At 31.9% G+C, this 20,233-nt stretch overlaps 1 protein-coding gene across 6 annotated transcripts in view; it reads left to right on the top strand.

Moving 5' to 3' along the window:
- Window positions 1-20,233, top strand: part of KIAA2026 (KIAA2026 ortholog) — a 138,440-nt gene that overhangs the window by 88,662 nt on the left and 29,545 nt on the right. For all 6 annotated transcript variants that reach the window (XM_036878823.2, XM_036878824.2, XM_057498649.1 and 3 more), the window contains 2 exons: window positions 12,501-12,616; window positions 18,881-19,059. In XM_036878823.2, the coding sequence (XP_036734718.2) occupies window positions 12,501-12,616; window positions 18,881-19,059 (295 nt within the window). The remainder of the gene's footprint in view (window positions 1-12,500; window positions 12,617-18,880; window positions 19,060-20,233) is intronic.

The raw sequence follows: 20,233 nt of genomic DNA, 5'->3' as shown, positions 1-20,233 counted from the left end.
GTTCACCCATATTACAGGTTTGAAACAAAATTACACACCAATAAATAAATGGAGAAGAAGGCTTTAAGCACTGAATAAAAAATCAGTCATTTTAGAAATCCCTGTGTTTAATGTCTTAGGAATGTCATGAAGCCTCTTATAGGTCTTTTTTTACTCAGAACATTTTAATCTAAAATTATGTATAAAATAAGGGTAGTAATACAGCAAGCTTCATACCAGCAGATTTGTACTAGTGATTTTATATGCTGTTTAGAAACAACATATTGAATACTCTGAAAGTACTATAAAAATACAACTTCTAAAATTATTTAATACAGGAGTAAAACAGTCTCAAGCATTTCAGAAGTCTCATGTGATACCCCTGAGGATATTGCTTTAATCTAAGAGATAGAATAATGTTCATAATGATAGCCATCAATTAACAAGAAAACATTATGTTCAATATATAATCTGAAAATGCAAATAACTATATTTTAGAAATATTTCTATTAGCAGTGCTTTGGACCCTTATTAGACTCTTATGTTTTCATATATATGAAATCTGTATATACATACATAATACACACACTTTGGTATATGGACAGTTTCTTGATATGGAACATGAAGTTTTGTTTTAAAATTTACCTCTGTGATATATTTCTCAAACAACATTTACGTTAGAATATTTTCTCCTTGGCCAGAGTTTTTAAAATATAATTGATGTTACATGCTCATAAAGGACTGATTCTGTTCTTTAATAGGAAAGAATAGTTTTCTGATCAGTTTTTTGCAGAAGCTGTTATTTTGTCCATGTATGTATGTAAGTTGTCCATACTGTTCATGACTCTAAACAGAATTGTGTTAAATTTACTAATTTTGTTTTTTTATGCTGTAGTTATTAAACATATGCATCTTAATTTCTTCCCGTATTATAAATTGGGTTTTATTTGTTTTTAATGGGTAGTTTTAGGCACAAATGGTTTATGTACTTATGGCATGTATTTCTTACTCACCTATGCAGAAGAAAGGGACTTCTGCAAGCATTCGAGTTTTTCTGTAAAGCCATCCACCACCTCACTTCCATTGGTGATGGTGAGGTATAAGCATACTGTCTTCCTTCACAGGAACAAGTGAAAAGTAAAAGAAAACTTAAATTACAAATACCTGACACTTTAACCCTTTTGGAGGCATGTTCATAAAAAAATTTTAGGTTATGTATACAGTTCAGTAGATTAGATTTTGTGTCTCTAAATTTTTACTGTGTCCATGACTCCTGGTATTTGCATTTAGTTTTGAAATATGTTTTCTGTTCTTCAAGAAATGGAAATTTTTGGGAATGTTTTTAATGGGTATGATCTTACTGATGTTATCAACATACACACTATTTACTTACTTTTAAACTACCCAAAAGGTTGTTTTCATGAACAGCCTTTCTCAACCAATGAAATGGCCACACCATAAAGGAAATAGTGAAAGTTTGTATCTCAGTCTGATTACTTGTTTACGAAAGTGAGTATTGAATGTGATAGATGTTAGTTGTAGGAATAACTTCATTGAATGTTTATGTTAATACTGAATACGAGTTTGCTTGGCATTACTTGGGAATAAGGTGTTTTAGTTAACTAAACGTTAAACTTTCAGTGCTAAAACTCTTATTTTAATCTTTTAATGAAAAACTGCCCTGCTTCCTTGTACTATATTGAACACAATGTAACCCTTTCTTGGTGGCTCATGGATTATTATGAATATCCATAATTTAACTGATTCCCTAAAAATCTATTAATATCAGTAATTCTAAGTAAATATTCACCAAAGGGCCCTTATGCTATATATTTTGGAGGTTTTTGTTTGTATTTTTGCTTTTGTTGTGTGTTTCTTCATTGTCAACCTGTCATTTCTTGTCTGTGTCCATGTAATTCCCCTAGCTTATATACTATGGATTACAAGGCAAGTAACCGTATTTGTTAGAACTGAGTTCATAGTAAGGAACTGAGGGACCTAATAATGAAGTGCATGAACTTGGTGGTAGTGGTAGTGATAACTTGACTGATTTTGACTGATTTGTTGCCTTTGGCTTCCCTTACTATTGCCAGGCAAATGAAGTACTACTATTGATCATCATTAGAGGATATCACTGTCAAAACAAAAATAGTATTTAGAGTCAAAATAATTCTGTTACTCATGATAAACTTTCATATCTACAAAGAGGATATAATCCATATAAACATTTGGTTGTCATAAATGTCATTACTAAAAATAAAAATACATATGTGATAGAGGATTTAATATGAATTCACGTAAACACCTGGCTGCTTTAGGGGGTTTCTTCTCTACAGGGTCTTTCCAAATAGATTTTCCTACCAAAGCAATAAGGAAAATTATCCCATTTTCTTACCAGATCAACATTCCATTAAAAAGGCTTTCTTAACCTCTTTGAGGTTTTGCCATTGAGTTAGTCATTGTATTGGAAGATTTACAGTGTTCAAAATCTAGACTGTTCATTTACTCTTATAAGAGAACCAATTCCATTTATGGTTAATGATGTGAGGAAAGAAAAATGCTTTAATTTTCAGGAGTGTCCTATAGTTCACTTGATCCCATTATTTCCTTTAGGGGCCCATTCAGAAAAGTCTCAACATCTGCTAGTTCCTGCAGTGCTGTACTTAATTATCTACCTGAGATGTGTTTCAAGTAAAACATCTGGTTGAAATAAACAGAAGTTTGTAGTTTGACAAAGTCATTTAATTTTGTCTTTCTTGTTAGCTAGATCGTAAGATTCTTTAGTGAGCTAAAGGAGAAATAATAACATTGTTTCTATTTTTATAGTTTTTGTCAAGAGAGAAAATCTACATTTTGCTTGTTTCGAAAATATCCTTTATAATCAAGGGAATTTATTTCCCAGAAAGATAGAGCTAAGATATTGATAAATTGACCTGATCCTATTATATTTGAAATTTATTAGACATTATTGATTTCTAAGTAATCAAACCTGGAAGATTTTTTGCTAGGCTTATACAGAAGTGGTTGTATTTCTGTATTTCTGAGTTTTTCATGTGAACTTTATTTCTCATATGTTTAATTTCTTCATGTTTTATGTATCAGTTTAGATTTTCAAAGAGGTTTTCATCTTTCTTTAATAAGGTAATATTTGTACAGATAGGGTATAAGGAAAAGTGAACATTTGCCAAAAAAAAGAGAGATGTTATAAGATAAGAAACTTTGCATTATAGAATGATAAATGATAGTCTTATCAATACAGATAAACTGAAATTTAAAAATATAAGACCATTACCTTTTCTAATACATCTTTTATCAGTTAAGCACCTCAATATTAAGCAGGATTTAAGACAGACTTCAAATATTTCCAAATTTTGTAATCAGTATATTAGAAAAGCTATAAAACTGCCTGTGCTCTTTGATCCTATAATCCAATTTTGGATTAAATCTTTATTCTCCCCATTTTTCACCTTCACCCTCCCCCCTCCTCAACCCTTATCCCCCTCCAAAAAAAAGTAATTTACATAGTGGCATGTTCAGCTGACAACCTCTAATAGTGGAAATTTAGAAAAAGTGTGTTTGTCCAACAGAAGACTAACCAACCATTAGTATTAACAGTGTTATATCATATGGCTAGTAAAATAAAATATTTGTGGATCATTGTTACTATATGCAAATATTTTTGAAATGTTAAAAATATACAAAAAATAATATGTATGTAATGATTACAGTATGTTAAAAGGCATGTTAAGAATTTAAAAGTTATTTCAAGAAATGAGTAAAATTATTATATTTTTAAAATAATTTAAATTCGTAATACATTAATGACACTTCTCTTGCCTAACCAAAGGCTGTACATTAGCTAGAGCAAACATTAGAGAAATCAGGAGTTTAGAGATGATGACACCCCTTTTTTTTTTTGTCACAGTTCTGTATCAACCACTGGTTATTAATCAAGGATGAGTCCACCTACCCCATCCCAGGAGACTTTTGGAAATGTATGAAGATATTTTTAGTTGTAGTTGAAGAGGCAGTACTGGCACTTAATGGATAGAGGCCAGCAATGCTGCTAAAAATATCCTACATTATAATGATCTTGCAGTGCATATGTCAACCCCTCATAACAGAGAATTATCTGGCTTCCAATGTTAGTTGTGCAGAGATTGCAAAACCCTGTCATAAGCCCATATTTGTTAAGGGCCCTATTCTCTCATTTTTTCTGCTGCTGCCAACTTACGGGGAGAGAACAAGTTGGTGATTTGAAAGTTAGGTAGAAATTAATGAAGTCATACACAAGGTCCCATAATTGGGAGTATCTTATTACATCATATACTTCTAAATCAGACTTGTATTTGATGCAAAGTGTGAATGTCAGTATTAATTAGCCTTTACCCTTTATGATTCCATCAGATAGTTAAAGAAGATTCTTGACCTTAGTATCAAGTCCATATCAAGTTGTCTTCAATCCATAATTTTTATGGCCTCTCTTAACTATGTTCACCATTTACCCTTTACCTTCCTTAGAATAGGAAATGAAGTTACAAATAATATGGTTATATATGTATTTTCTTAATTCATTTTTTAAAAGATGCTGTAATATATTAAAAAGTGAAGGTATTATAAGGAGTGATACACAGGTAACTGGGAAAATACAGTCAAATTATATATAAAACTTACATGAATTTATATGGACCCCCCAAAATTGCATATAGTGTAAGCTTGATTTAAAGCAAAGAAATTATTCTACATTGTCTTTTTTTCTAACACCTGTAATAAAGAAATTTTACTCTGTTATAATGAAGGATTATGGGATTCTTCCCTCTTTTCTCCAATCCATATCTCATTTGCTCACAGTATGACATCAAATCAAAATTATACTACAGTCAGCTGTTTAGAATACAGAATCATTTTACTACAGTGTAAGAAACTTTTGGTACATTCAGAGTCCTGAATATGCTCTAATTAACCTTACTTAATAGCTTTAGTTGATACATACTTGCAGTAAAATCTAAATTGACCTTGAACTATTTTTAAGTTTCTGACAATTGTTATGTATATTTTCTTATTTTAGATCTTCTGGTAAACTATTTAATGGTTAACAAAACTGAAAACAATCTCAGCTGTGGAGGGAAAATTATCCTGTCTTTATAAATAGTCATCTTTAATGTTTTTAGAAAATTAAAATGACCTTTTGGAAACCCTACACAACAGATAAAATAAGTTTATTTACCTGTCTCAAATAAAAATCCTACTCTTACTCATTAGGCAAATATTTCCTTAGTGTCTTCCATGTGCTATGTATAGTACCTGCACCTTGGAAGGGATCCAGAGATTGAAACAAAGTCTTTATCCTCTAGGAATTCACTTATAGTTTAAGATTTTATTCCCAAATCTGGGTATAAATTTTTTATTTTAATCTGGGTTGGTTGAGCTGGCATCTGTCTCTTCATAAAAGATTTAATCTTTTATTTTCAAGCTATGTTTATTCAGAAGTCACTAAACACTCTAGTCACTTGATCACTTCCTTTCATTACATATTTATATGTTGTTTGGGAGTAGGGTGGAGGGACAGATAACATGAACTTTATGATGAATCCACTGTTAAATAACATGTTCAGAATAATAGAAAAGAAAGCTAATTGACAGGAAATGTGAACCAGAACCAAATATGACTAGTAAAACAAAGCTCCAATGACTATTGTCACTAAATTATCTGAGAATGCATTGTCCTTATTTATCTAGGGTAAGTCTTACTTTCAGGTATTTGTTGGCATTTAATTACTGCTCTGCTCAGGTAAGAACTGGATTTTAACTCTTGTTAATAGTGCTCACTGTTTCTATTTACAGCAGTTTGGCAGTTTGAATCCATTAGGAAACTTACCTAAAAACAGTACTTGAAAACCTCTTTTCCTCCAAAGAAATCCAATTAAAAGGTAAAAGGGTTATTTGGTATTTTTACATCAGGCAGGGAATTATGCTGTATATTTCCAGCATGGAGTGAAGAGTTGAAGGAAGAGCTGAAGTAGTGACAGATCCTTCTGTAGTTAGAGCTTCATAGCGTAGCTTTTATAATTTGAATTATGTTTCACACATTCATACATAAGTAACACTTTAAATAGGCATATGGTTTTTTTTTTCAACTTGGCCAAGTATTTGTACTTATTTTTTTTATTGAAGTATAGTTGATACACAATATTATAGTGGTTTCAAGTATACAACACTGATTCATCAGTTACACACATCATTAAGCCCTCACCCAACCTAGAGGGTATTACACTAAGTGAAATAAGCCAGGTGGAGAAAGACAAATACCATATGATTTCACTTACATGTGGAATCTAAATGTCAAATATTTTTAATGCCCCAAGTAAATTTGTATTACTGTCTGTAATAATAGTTACTTTACAACCTTCCACTGACAAGAATTCTGGAAATTTGAATTTAAATCTTTGGGGCGCTTAAAGCCAAATACTGAGCTTTACGTCATCCTGGTTTTTTATATTACAGAAGATATCACAGTTTTTGGAAAGATCCTAAAATTTAAAGGTAGAATAGTTCAGTTACTTTTGTGAATTGGGGAAGAATATCATAAAAAACTGATAAAACTATAACAGTAATAAAAATTTCCTACCATTTTACCAGAGTCTGTAGAAAAAGATTTATTGAAGAAAAATTAACCCAGATTCCAGCAGAGAGTTTAAAAAGGAGCCAACGTGTAAAGGGCACAGAGTCCACATGTGGATGTGGACTTTAAACTAGAAAAAGGTATTAGTGTGGAACCAGTTTCTTTTAATGAAGATGTGCGACTAACAAGTGGTAGCAGGTGCTTTTAATTAGGACAAGAGCAGTTTAATGCAGATATATTGACAGCATGAAACACTGTCAATTTTTAAAAACCTACAAAAGCAGGTCTTAGGAATTCAAACGTATTAATAATCATAACCACTTAATATAGGTCATAGCTCTAGAAACCTGAACAGTGCCTCAAAGTCGCTGTATTAAAATATAACACAATAACCTGTTCATAATGATGACCCAACCCATCAAGAATTAAATTTTATTGATTGTGTGTTCAGAAAATCTCAAAGACATTTATCTCAGGAATATTTCTGACAACTTTTAAAAGCTTTTGCATCTAAGGAAAAGACCTCAGCTAAAAAAATTTACTAATGTAATAGTTTGAATATTTATTGTGGCCTATTCTGTGCTAGGCATTATGAAATGTATTTGTAAAAACACACAACTAATGAGAAAGTAAAAATAAGTAGAATACTGTCCCTGCTTTTAAGATAGTTGCACTGTTAATTTAACTTAGTGTAACATGTTACACTTTGATGATACCAGGTAAACCATTTCTTAATGATTCAGTTTGTGCAGTGAATTGCTTGATACCTCACCTTCCTAATAGCAGGTTTAGATTTGATAAAAATTTGATCAACTTTTTTGCTACCAGCAATTTAGTGAGAAGGATCAAATTCAGATACTCAGCCAGTGGCTTCCAGTCCAGGATTCTTTCCTCTTTGTAAATGAAATGGGTTGCATACATCAGTTACATGTATGTTAGATTTTATTCACCAGTAATAGTAACTACCTCACTAGGAATATGATCTGTCATTCAGTTATTCCTGTCTACAAAGCCAAATTGCACTGAAAGTTGTATTATCATTGATAGAGTCATCTTCATGCTTTCTAGTTAAATGCTAATTTAGAAATACAATGGAAATGTATATACTATTCAATATAGGATGCCTTTCAAATAAAGTACAAATGCTTTCCTTTTCTATTAAATTGGTCTTAAGTGAAAATGGGTGAGAGAAAAGATTAGCATATGATATTTTGTACTAGTACCTTCATACTTTAAGCCAGTGTTTAAAGTACTTTTTAACTTATTCTCTACTGACATGCAAACATTCCACTATAATGTCAAACTAGCACTTTTTTCAAGGACTATCAACAAGATGAATGTGATGTTTTCACCCCAAAACTATGAATTTGCAGGAATATAGAATTTGGTAGTAGCTTCTTTAGGTAAGCAATAAGGAGAAAAAAGTAAATACTTAGTACTTTTTAATTTACTATTCCTTAGACGAAGGAGAATGTCAAATAATTAGTTTATTAAAATAATTACTTACAGTTGATTTGTGCTGTGTTTTTATATATATGAATTTAAATTATTTGCAGCCTACCTTTAGATATTGCTAGTGATTTTTACATGAGACATCTTTGTGTACAGATCTATTTGACTTTTCTAACTTAATTGCATTTTATTTGAATAGCATGATATATTGTTATGTAATCCCTTTTCCACCATGGGATTTATATATGTGACAAGAACCAAGCCTGTAACAAAAAATATTTTGTCATATGACTCATGTTTCTGTACTCTAACAATATATTTATAAGTAAAAGCATGTAGAAAAGTAGCATTGATACTTTAATTATATACATCATGTTTTTGTACTGTTCTTTTTAATAAAAGTTTTTATCATATCCACAGTAAATATCCTCTGCATATAAAAAAGCACTCTTTGTATTTTATATGAGATCTTAATTTTTCTTCATATAACTATTGATACCTATTTTGTTTAGATATAATCTTTATAAGATGGTTTGTGTAAACAAGTTACTTTCACCTAAGTTAAACATTCAGAGCATCTGAATTTATTAAAATTCAGGTCCATGGTGATAAGACATTTAATAAATCTGGAATTTGTTTTCCTCTTTTTTTTCATTAGGTGTCCAGTGTCCCCAGCATCAGTAGATTGCCAACTCCCTCTCTTTGGATCGCCAGCATTATGCAAGCTCTGTCATACGCATCCCAGATTACTGCAGTGGAATGGAGTTGTTCTTTAGTTGTAAGGCAAGTTTCCCTCCCAACTCTTTTCGCACACATAGATTCAGCTTTTCCTTTTATGATATTGTGTAGTTTTGTAAGATTTTAAAGTTTCTTTTCCTATATAGTTTATTAGGTTATTGCTGTATCACATGCAAAAACTTAAAACTGCATAATATCATAAAGGACTTACCATGTGACCATCAACTAGCCCCTTTTTGTAATTATCTGTATAAGTTTATAAAACTTGCACTGCTTGACAGTTGGGCATCACATGGAAAGGGAGCTGGCAATCTGCAGCTGTGGACCTTGGATGAGAAAGTATTGAAAGGTAACCATCAAATTTAGACCATATTGTATGCCTTTGGTTTCATTGTGTATGCTTTTTGTTAAATTTATAGTAAATTTATACTTACTTTTTGTTAAATTTATAGTAAATTTATAAAAGAAAGGTACTCTTTTAAAGTGACCTTCAGTAAATGTTTGAATTAAATTCACATTAACACATTGGGATTATTTTAGAGAATAGTTTTTGTCCCTGAAAATAGTGAAAATTCTAATACTGAAAACAGTACATTTATCCCCATACCTGTTTATAAAAGAAAAGTCAGGACTAAATTTACATACATAAAGCTAGTATTAGATACATTTTTTATTAGAGAAACAGTAAAGCACTATTCCACAAATGATCTTTTACTAATCCTTCTACCTACCATCTGTATATTTAATTCTGTGTCAGTTAGTGCAAATAAAGAGTATAAAAGCCTTTCTGATTTTTACTGCATCCATATTCTCTCATATATTTGAAGATGGGGGACTTGCCATTTTCCTTGTTTTTTAATTCACTTCTAAACTTTAGATCACTATAATTTTAATTACTATTATAATTAAACAAGCTAAAAAAATAAGTTTTAGAGATTTTAGGTTTTGCATTACAGAGATGCCTACATGTAAATATTGATACAATACAGTCTCTTTCTTCTTTAGTAATTGTCTGTGTGTAAACCAAGAAAAGCATCATTGTATAGTGAAAGGAGAGTAGATTTTAGCATTCAGGGGACCTAGAATTCTAGTCTGAAGTCTTCTCTATACAAGTGTCTTCTCTATACAAGTACTTCCCTGTGTTACTTTGGTAAAATTTCCTTCTTTAAAATTGTGTCTTCTGTGTTCCCTGTTAGCTTAAATAATTTCATCCTAAAATAAACATAATAATTGTTTTTAGTTTTTCCTTTATCTGTAGATGTAAATGAAGTTGATTAGTCAGAAAAGCTATTGCTAGTTAATGAACTTATTTAAATGTTCAGGAAATGTTTATTTAATTTTAAATAGATTTTTGTATTAGACCCAAGATAAGGTAGATTGTTACCATCTCTGACAAACTTGCTTTAAAAATTCATAACTTTTCTTCTTTACATTAGTTCCATTGTACACTGTGATGCTCTTGAGACCACCAATGGAAGAAAGAGATATGTTATTTTGTTATTTTAATTCCATTTGGGTTGTATTGATCAAAGAAGATGTTAAATGAAACAATCAGTATGAGTTTCTATTTTACTATTAAGTGGTTAAAGCACCTTACCTCAAATACCAGTCCCAGAGCAGTGATTCTGAACTTTTTGAAACTTAAGCCCCCTTTTGATCAACATAAAAACTATGGACATATGTACCCATCGCAGGATATAGGGATGACCTTGCATTCTTTATATGTATCTTCTGGTTAAAACAGCTTATCAGTCTTTCTATAATTTGTATAATGAAAATATTAGACTTTTTGTTTTCTACATAGGGAATGACTAAATACTCATTTTCAAATAATGAATATCATACCATCACACTACCCCAATTTGAGAATATGCAATATAAAGAAAGGGAAGGCAAAAATATATATATAAAGTTAGAGGGCATTGAAATTGGTTAGAATAAGCATTTTATACTATATCATAACATTTCTTCAAGGAAAATAAACTTTGTGATACAACTCATTGTTAACTTGGATCCTTTTAGAGAGGATTTCACAAGAGAGAGGATCTGTCTAGGTTAGTATGCTGTATGAAATAATTCCTTCTCTTGAAATTTTCACAGTACCATGATTTGTCAGGCTACCAAGAAGACACAAGAATTAGTCTAGGTTCCATATTTTTTATGTGCACATGTGCACATAATCCTGCATCCTCCTATTCCCTTTCAAGATACAAAAACCTCAGATGTAAAAATCTGGCAGTTTACTTCTATTTGCCTAAACATTCTGTTGTTTTAAAGCACATAATTTGGGGGCAGTAGAAACTATACTATCAAGTGCTAAACTTTTGTGTAATTAAATTTTCCATAACCAAAATGGTAATGGGTTTAGATATATATATGTGTGTATATATAAAATTGGGAAAAATTGATCAGAGCTTTAGAATGTATTTTGCTTTAGAGTGGTAACTTTTCTGCCTTAATGGTATACATATGTGCAGATTGACTCACCTAATAGTTGCTATGGGATGAAATCTAATTGTATGCATGTTAAATGTGGTCCATGACATACATAGTTGTTTATCTTGTTATAAAAGAAATGAGTAGCCTGTATAATATGTGAATTATAACTCAAAGCTGTTACCCAAAAAAAAAAAAAGAACATAATTGTTTAACAGTTAATTACTATGATGATGGTGGTGGTGATATTCATAACTGTATACTAACATTGTGCAGAAAGGGGGAGTTAGCTACCTAGAGATATAACTTCTATAAGCATTGTTCCTATGGTATTCAAATATTTTATGGGTACTGGTAAAGTGTATCTAGAGGTTTTTATAACCTATGTCAGATTGAATTTATGTGATACTGAATTTATGTGATAAAGAATTTTTAAGAGGTTATATACTTATAAGAACTTGAACTTCAGCATCAGAGAGATCTGGGTTCAAGTCATAGGACCTTAAACAAGCCATTTAATCTCTGAGCCATAGTCTCATCATTTGTTAAGTGAGACTAAAAGTGCACATACCTCAAAGGGTTTTCCTGCCTGTTAAGAGTACATGTGCATACTCGTGTTCACTTGACTCCTGCCTTCCTCTTTCCCTACCCCAACTCTATTTATGCGAATGAAATATTTAGGATAATATTTAGCAAATGGAGGGATGTCAGTAATTATTGACTATTAATGTAGCATTATAGTATTGAAAATGATGACTACTTGTTTGCTTTCCTGTGCTAGAAACATTTTAAAATAATTGTAAATTTTCCTAAGGAAGTTTGTTAAGATGACTACTTTTAGATATGATAGCAATCCTTGCTTTTCTCTCTTTTTTTCCCCCCACTCTGGGAAAATTACAAAAACTGTACAGAAGTGAGCCATATCATTTTCATATTTAATGAATGCTTATTATGTATTTAATGTTTGTATTTTTATATATACTTAGTAAGTGGTTTATTAAAGTATTTACAATTGACCCAATTAAGAACTTTTTAAAGGTTTTTGTCTCTGGTTTGAATAGGTGGGTTTTAGATTTCTCCTGTAGAGTTGAGAATCTTTATATATCGAATATATGAAATAAAATTTATAATAGGATATTTTCCCATTTCTGCAACCTTTTGAAGAAGATTTATTTGATGGGTATTGGCATTTTGGTTTTTACTCAAAAAATAAGGCTGGATATTCACCTTTAGATTAAATCTAAGGGATTTACTTTTAAAATTGTGTTTTTAGGGGAAATGGTACCTTCGGAGGCAAGCTGTAAAAGAATTGCATAGTACATTGATACGTCTTTTAAATGAATTGCTGCCATGGGAACCAAAGTTAATGAAAGCTTTTCAAAGAAACAGGTAATTCAAGCCTTATATTTGTTTTACTTATTTTAGGGTTCTTGATCTATGATTATGGGAAGATGTCCTGGAATCTTTTAATAGTTTTTCATTGATTTGTAATTGAACAGATTTTTGAGTGCCCACTGTGAGCAAGGCATTTTCTAAACCCTGAAAGAGTCGTGTTGATTAAACAAAACCCCTATTCTGTGGCTTACATTATTTTTCCCCTATTTCTTTTCATTGTGGTTAAATGCACAAACAAAATTTACCATCTTAACAAGTTTTTAAGTGTATAGTTCAGTGGTATTATGTACATTCATAATGGTGTGTTATTACCCCATCCATCTCTAGAACTCATCATCTTTTAAGACTGAAACTCTATACCTGCTATATTTAATAAGCTCTCCATTCCTCTTTCCCCCAGCCCCTAGCAACACCATTCTGCATTCTGTCTCTATGATTTTGACTACTCTAAGTACCTCATGTAATATGCAGCATTTTTTTGTGACTGCCTTATTTCACTTCACATAATATTCTCAGGGTTCATCCATGTTGCTGCATATGTCAGAATTTCCTTTTTAAAGCTGGATAATATTCCATTGTATGTTTATGCCACATTTTGGGTATCCATTCTTCTGTCAGTGGGCACTTGAGTGGCTTTCATATTTTAGCTATTATGAATAATGCTGCTATGAACATGGACATACACATACAAAATATTTCTTCAAAACACTTCTTTTAATGTTTGGGGATGTATACCCAGAAGTGGAATTGATGGATCATATGGTAATTCTATTTTAATTTTTTGAAGAACCACCATACTATTTTTCAGTGACTACAATGTTACATTCCTACCAGTAGTGCATAAGGGTTCCAATTTCTTCACCAACATTTGTTATTTCTGTTTTTTTGATAGTAGCTATTCTAATGAGTGTGAGGTGGTATAACATAGTTTTGATTTACATTCCCCTAATGATAGTGATATTGAATATCTTTTCATGTGCTTATTGGCCATTTGTATATCTTTGGAGAAATGTCTATTCAAGCCCTTTGGCTATTTTTCAATCAGCTTGTTTATATTTTTGTTGTTGAATTTGGAGTTTTCTACATACTCTGGCTATTAATCCTTTATTGAATATAAATTTTGATTTACAAATATTGTCTCCCATTCTTTGAATTACATTTTACTGTGTTAATGGTGCCTTTAATGCATAAAATTTTTTGATTATGAGTCTAATTTGTCTATTTTTTTCTTTGTTGCTTGTGCTGTTAATGTCATTCTCAGGAACTCATTGCAAAATCCAATGTAATGAAGCTTTTGCTCCATGTTCTACTCTAAGAGTTTTATAGTTTTAGCTCTTATATTTATCTCTTTGATCCATTTTGAGTTAATTTTTATATAGTATGTTAGGTAAGGGTCCTACTTAATTTTTTTTTTTTTTTTGCATGTGAATATCCAGTTTTCCCCAGCATCAGTTATTGAAAAGTCTGTCCTTTCCTCATTGAATGGTCTTGGCACCCTAACAAAAAGCCATTTGATCATATACAGGAAGGTTTATTTATAGGTTCTCTGTTCTGTTCCATTGGTCTATATGTCTATTTTTATGCTACTACCACACTATTTTGATTACCGTACCTTTGTAGTAAGTTTTGAAATCAGGAAGTGTGAATATTCCAGCTTTTTTTTCTTTTCCAAGATTGTTTTGGCTAGTTGGTGTACCTTGAGATGCTATATGAATTTTAGGATGCTTTTTGCAATAAAACATCATTGGGATTTTTATAGGGACTGCACTGAATCTGTGAATCACTTTAGGTAGTATTAACATCTTAAAAATACTACGTCTTTCAATCCATGAACCCAGGTTGTATTTCTCTTTATTTGTGTCATCTTTAATTTCTTTCTCCAATGTTTTGTAGTGTTCATTGTATGTCATTCATGTCCTTAATTCTGAAGTATTTTATTATTTTTGATGCTATTATAGATGGAATTATCTTATTAATTTCCTTTCCAGATTGATCATTGTTAGTATATAGAAATGCATCTGATTCTTGTGTGTTGACTCTGTATCCTGACTTTGCTGAATTCATTTATTCTAACAATTTTTTGTAGAATCTTCAGGATTTTCTTTATACAAGATCGTATCATCTATGAACAGAGATAATTTTACTCTTCCTTTCCAGTTTGGATACCTTTTCATTTTCTTACCTAATTGCTCTGGCTAGAATTTCTAGAGGTAGCAAAAGCAAGCATCCTTGCCTTGTTCCTGGTCTTAGAAGAAAACCTTTCAGTCTTTCACCATTGAGTATGATGTCTTGGTTTGCTGTGACATTTCATGTATGGCTTCACTTATGTTGAGATAGTTTCCCTCTATTTCTAGTTTATTGAGTGTTTTTATCAAAAGAGAATGTTGAATTTTGTCAAATGCTCCTTCTGCAGCAATTAAAATGATCATGTGGTTTCTTTCCATCATTCTGTTTATGTGGTGTAGTACCTTAATCTGATTTTTGTATGTTGAACCATTCTTGCATTCCAGGAATAAATCCCATTTGGTTATGGTGCATAATCCTTTTTAATATTCTACTGAATTCTGTTTGCTTATATTTTGTTGAGAACTTTTGCTTCATTGGTTTTTTTTTGGAGGTACTGGTTTGTAGTTTTCTTGTGTCTTTGTTGGGCTTTGACATCAGCATCATTGCTGGCCTCAAAGAGTAAGTTAGGAACTGTTTCCTCTTTTTTAGTTTTTTGGAAAAGTTTGAAAAAGATTGGTGTTAGTTCTTTAAATGTTTGATAGGTCAGTCAGGTCCAGGGCTTTTCTTTGTCAAGAAATTTTTTTTCTATTGATTCAATCTCCTTACTAGTTATAGTTCTATTCATATTTTCTATTTCTGTGTGATTTATTCTTGGTAGGTTTTGTGTTTCTAGGAGTTTGTCCATTTCATCTAGGTTATCCAAGTTATTGGCATACAATTATTCATAGTACTCTTAGATTCCTATTTCTATAGAATTAGTAGTAATGGCCCCACTTTCATTTCTGATTTTAGTAATTTGAATCTTCTTTTTTTCTGGTCTAACTAGTAAAGGTTTGTCAATTTGGTTAATCCTTTCAAAAAAACAAGCTTATGGTTTCATTGATTTTCTCTTGTATTTATGTTCTCTATTTCATTTATCTGATCTAATGTTTATTTCTTACTTCTGCAACCTTTAGGTTTGGTTTGTTCTTCTTTTTCTAATTCCTTATGTATAAAGTCACATTACTGATTTGAAACTCTTTTTTAATGTAAGCATTTATAGCTATAAATTTCCTTCTTAGCGCTGCTTTCACTGTGTCCCTTAAGTTTTGGAATGTTGTGTTTTCATTTTTCTTTCATCTATAAGTATTTTCCGATTTCTCTTATGATTTCTTTGATCCGTTGGTTGTTTAAGAGTAAATTGTTTAATTTCTACAAATCTGTGAATTTTCCTGTTTTCCTTCTGTTATTAATTTCTGCCTTCATCTGTGGCTTATATTCTGATGCAAGAAACAGACACACTCAAATGTTAGATGGCAGTAAGTGCTGGAATGAAAAATGAAGCAGAGTAAGGGGAATAGGAAATGCCTGGTTTGGTCAGGATGATTATTTTTTTTTTACCAGTGTGTTGGGGAAAGCTTCCCTGATGAGTTGATGTTTGAACAGAGACCTGCACAAAATGAGGATGAGAACCATGTGGATATCTGAGGGAAAAGAAGATGCAGAAGCCCTAAGGTTGGAAGCATGTTTGGCATTTAGAGAAAATGCAAAAGGGCAAGTGTAACCAGAGATGAGTGAGGAGGAAAGCAGTAAGAGTCAAGAGTCAGAGAAATATAGGGAAAGGTAGCCAGATCATGTACCTCTTCAAGTAGCTCTTCAAGGACTTTGATTTTTACTTGGACTGAGATGAGAAGCTTTACTGAAGGATTTTTAAGCAGAGAAGGGGTGTGATCTGACTTATGTTTTAAAGCACTCACTCTGCCTGATGTGTTGAGAGTGGTGTAGTGGGACAAAGATGAAAGCAGGGAAATCAGTTACAGTTTAGCATTCCAAGCCAAAATAATGGTGGCTTGGAACAGGACAGTAGCAGTGCAGATGGCAAGGAGTAGTTGGATTCTGGATGTATTTTGAAAGTACAATTGGCAGAATTTTCTTAAGGATTGGCTATGGAGTATCAAAAAAATGAGGAATAAAATGTTGCTGCCCATTGTTTTTGGTCTAAATAAGTGAAATAATGGAATTGACATTAGTTAAGATAAGGCAAACTGACAGAGTAGCAGGTTTGGGGGGAGCAGGGTTTCAAGAGTCTGAATTTCAAACATGTTAGTTTGATATGCTTTTTAGACATCTAGTTAGAGTTACTGAGTAGGCAAGTTAGTATACCAGTCCCAGTTCAAGAGATTAAGCCAGGCTGGAGGTATAAATTTAGGAGTTGTCAGAATATACATTACATATAAGCTAGGAGACTGGCAGAAATCACCGATAATGTGACCACAGATGGAGAGGAAAAGAGACTGAACCCTGGGGGCATTCCAACAATTACAGGTGGTAGAAATGAGTAAGACTCAGCAGAAGAGACTGCGAAGGAGTGTTCAGTAAGGCAGGAGGATATTCAGTAAGATAAGTGGTCTCTTGGAAACCAGGTAAGGACAGTGCTTCAGAAAAGAGGGCTTCTTGTTGTGATGGATTGAGGAAGATGAGGACTGAAAATTCATTATTGAATTTGGCAACATGGAGATCACTGATGATGGCCGTGATGAGCTGTGTTCATAGAGAAGTAGGTAAAAGTCTTAGGAATATGTTCAAGAGAATTAGGGGAGAGGAATTGGAGTTTTACTTATAAAGTAGAGCAGAGAAATAAGTTATTACCTGGAAGGACAAGTCAGTGTCAAGAGAGGGTGCTTTGTTTTTGTTGTTGTTTGTTCTTACTAATAGGAGAAATAATGTGTTTGTATATTGGGGGAAATGATATAATAGGTAAAAATGGTCTCAGCAAAGGAAGGGACATATGGTGAGAAAAGATGCAAAAGTGGAGGGGTTAGCTTAGGAAGACAATATGAATACAACTGAAAGTCTTAAGTTGCAGATGAGGTGTGAGATGTAAATGTTCTTGTCTGATTGCTTCCATTTTCCCTGAAATAAAAGCAAAGTTGTTAGCTGAAACTGAGAAGAAGACTAAGGGTAGAAAATTCATACTACCCATGTGTTGATATTCCTGAAAGGAAACTGATTTTATTGTTATCCATTGGTGACCCATTCTGGTTTACAATAGAGCCCTCATCTCTCTTAAAACCTTTAAGCAATAATTTGAAACAGAAATAAATTGAGAGTAATTATTAACTAACATTTGTTGAATATTTATGTGCTACACATACTATAATAGTAAGTAGTAGTATTACCCCACTGTCTCCATTGTACAAAATAAGCAAACTGATGCTGAGGAAGTTTAAGGAACTTGCCCCAAGTCTTACAACTGCTAAGTGCCAGAGGTGAGACTTAAACTCCAATGTGCACAAATAAGAATTTGTAACAGAAACAAATTTGAGAGTGTATTTTAGATTTTTTTTTAACAAACTAAGGATAAAGGTTGGGGAGTATAATAGAGAAACTCAGCTGAAAGTAAAAGAAATAATAGAAGATCTCTAAAATATCATATAGTCATTTAGAAATGTTTCCATCTCTCCATAGCTTTATAGAAGCATAGCTATTATGTTTTAATGTGAAAAATATCTCTGAAAGATCACTTTTCAGTTTTGTTTCCCCATGCTTAATAAAAAATATTTGTAGTGAGAGCTGAAGATACGATTACTGTCAAGATTAAATAATGGATTTTTTTTGTTACTCTGTATAATAGTCAAAATAGTAGACATTGTTTCTTAGAATTTCTTGATTAACTTTTTAAAATGACCTTTTAAACTATATTATCAGTAATTTTAAGACTATATCAAATCTACTTCTATTAAAGCAGTAAGAAAAGAATTATCTTTCTCTCATTTAATAGGTCTAACAGCAACCTTTACGAGAACAAATTGGTGATATGTTCAAACACTTTATTCTGAAACTGCAGATAAAATCTTTTCAGTTTCTTATGCCTTCACTCTGGGTTTTAGCTTCTTGAATCATAGGCAAGACTGAACTAAGCATCTTAGACACACTTGAGATTAAAACATAGTTTTTAGTGATTAAGTTGAAAATACTTCAATATATAGTTTAAAAAGTTAGCTTCCAAGAGTTTAATATGTATATTTTGTTATGTTGGGCATTTTATTTCAGAAGCCGCCTAAAGAAAGACTATGATGATTTCAGAAGACAGCCTGATCAGGATAAATTTACTAGAGAACTATGGCCTCCTGAAGAAGGTGAAGGAGATCCTGAAAAAGAATCACCTAAAGTTGAAATCAGTAAGCCCATAGACTTGACAGATATCCTGGAGAAAGATCACTTTGATTCAGGTAGGCATGAAAACTTTCCTTAAATCAACATTAAAATCACAAAAAGAAGTTCTAGTATCTTTTATGAAGCTAAGGATGATCTGCTTAATGAAGTGTTTGATTGGGGAAATCTGGCATGTTTTGAAGGTGTAGTATGTCCTTATAAAAGGTTCTTGGAGTTACCTTTAAATATCTAGGATTTTTCTGGAGCCAGTGCCTGACTCCAAACTGTAGGTGTATTCATTACAGACCATGCACCCTTGATCTGCAACCCCTTTGAAATAGGTTCATTCTCTTCTTTTTATTATTACTGTTTTTGAAGCACAATTTCTGATGTTTGCTTTAAATAAACCTGGCAAGTCCCTAATACTGTGGAGACTTTTTATGAGAAGTGATCAATTACTTAATTGATGGACTAATAAGATCAGAGTGGCCACATCATTCTGCTAAGGAGGGTGGATTAGATTATCTGTAATTAATTTAAATATATCATATATTAACCTGTAAATCTAGTTCAATAACTTTCTTTGGTTATATAAGAGGTTAGTATGAAATGTATGGTTACAAAGGTATCAACTTTTTGCTTTCCATGTCTTTAGCAAAATGAGAAAGAGTAACTTCTCATCAGTCTTAGCCAATGTACAGTGATGTGGGGAGGAGGAAATGACAGGAAAGGAAGAAATAAGATCTCTTTTTTTTTTGCAGATGACAGTTTGTAGATAATAAAAGAGAAAAACTATTAAAAATTTTTAAAAAGAGTAACTTCTCATTAACCCAGTTTGACCAGATACTAACATAAATTTTTTTACTGCAGGGATATGCCCAAAAAAAAAGCTGGACATTTTTTATCTGTTAGGGTCTCTAAAAATAGGTTAGAGGGGCAAACATTTCTGTTTGATTTCAAGATTTCCCTGTCTAGAAGAAGAGAACTAGACTAGATTCCTTTCCAAATCTAAATTCTGAGTCCTAACTGCTAGCTTGAGTATACCTTTAAAAGATGTAAAAATTTTCTTTTTCACTTGTATTGATAGCAGAATTAGCACAGTTTAATAAAAAATAATATTCTCATGAATAATATTTTGTTCTTGGGAATGGTAATGATCTCAAGATTACCATGTCAGGAAAAAAGAAAAGAAAAGGAAAAGGAAAAAAAAAAGATGACCATGTGAAAAGTCATCTTACCTTAATTTCTGTA

Source organism: Manis pentadactyla, chromosome 3, assembly GCF_030020395.1.
Source record: "Manis pentadactyla isolate mManPen7 chromosome 3, mManPen7.hap1, whole genome shotgun sequence".
NCBI lineage: Eukaryota > Metazoa > Chordata > Mammalia > Pholidota > Manidae > Manis > Manis pentadactyla.
This window is presented reverse-complemented; position numbering and strand designations above follow the sequence as displayed.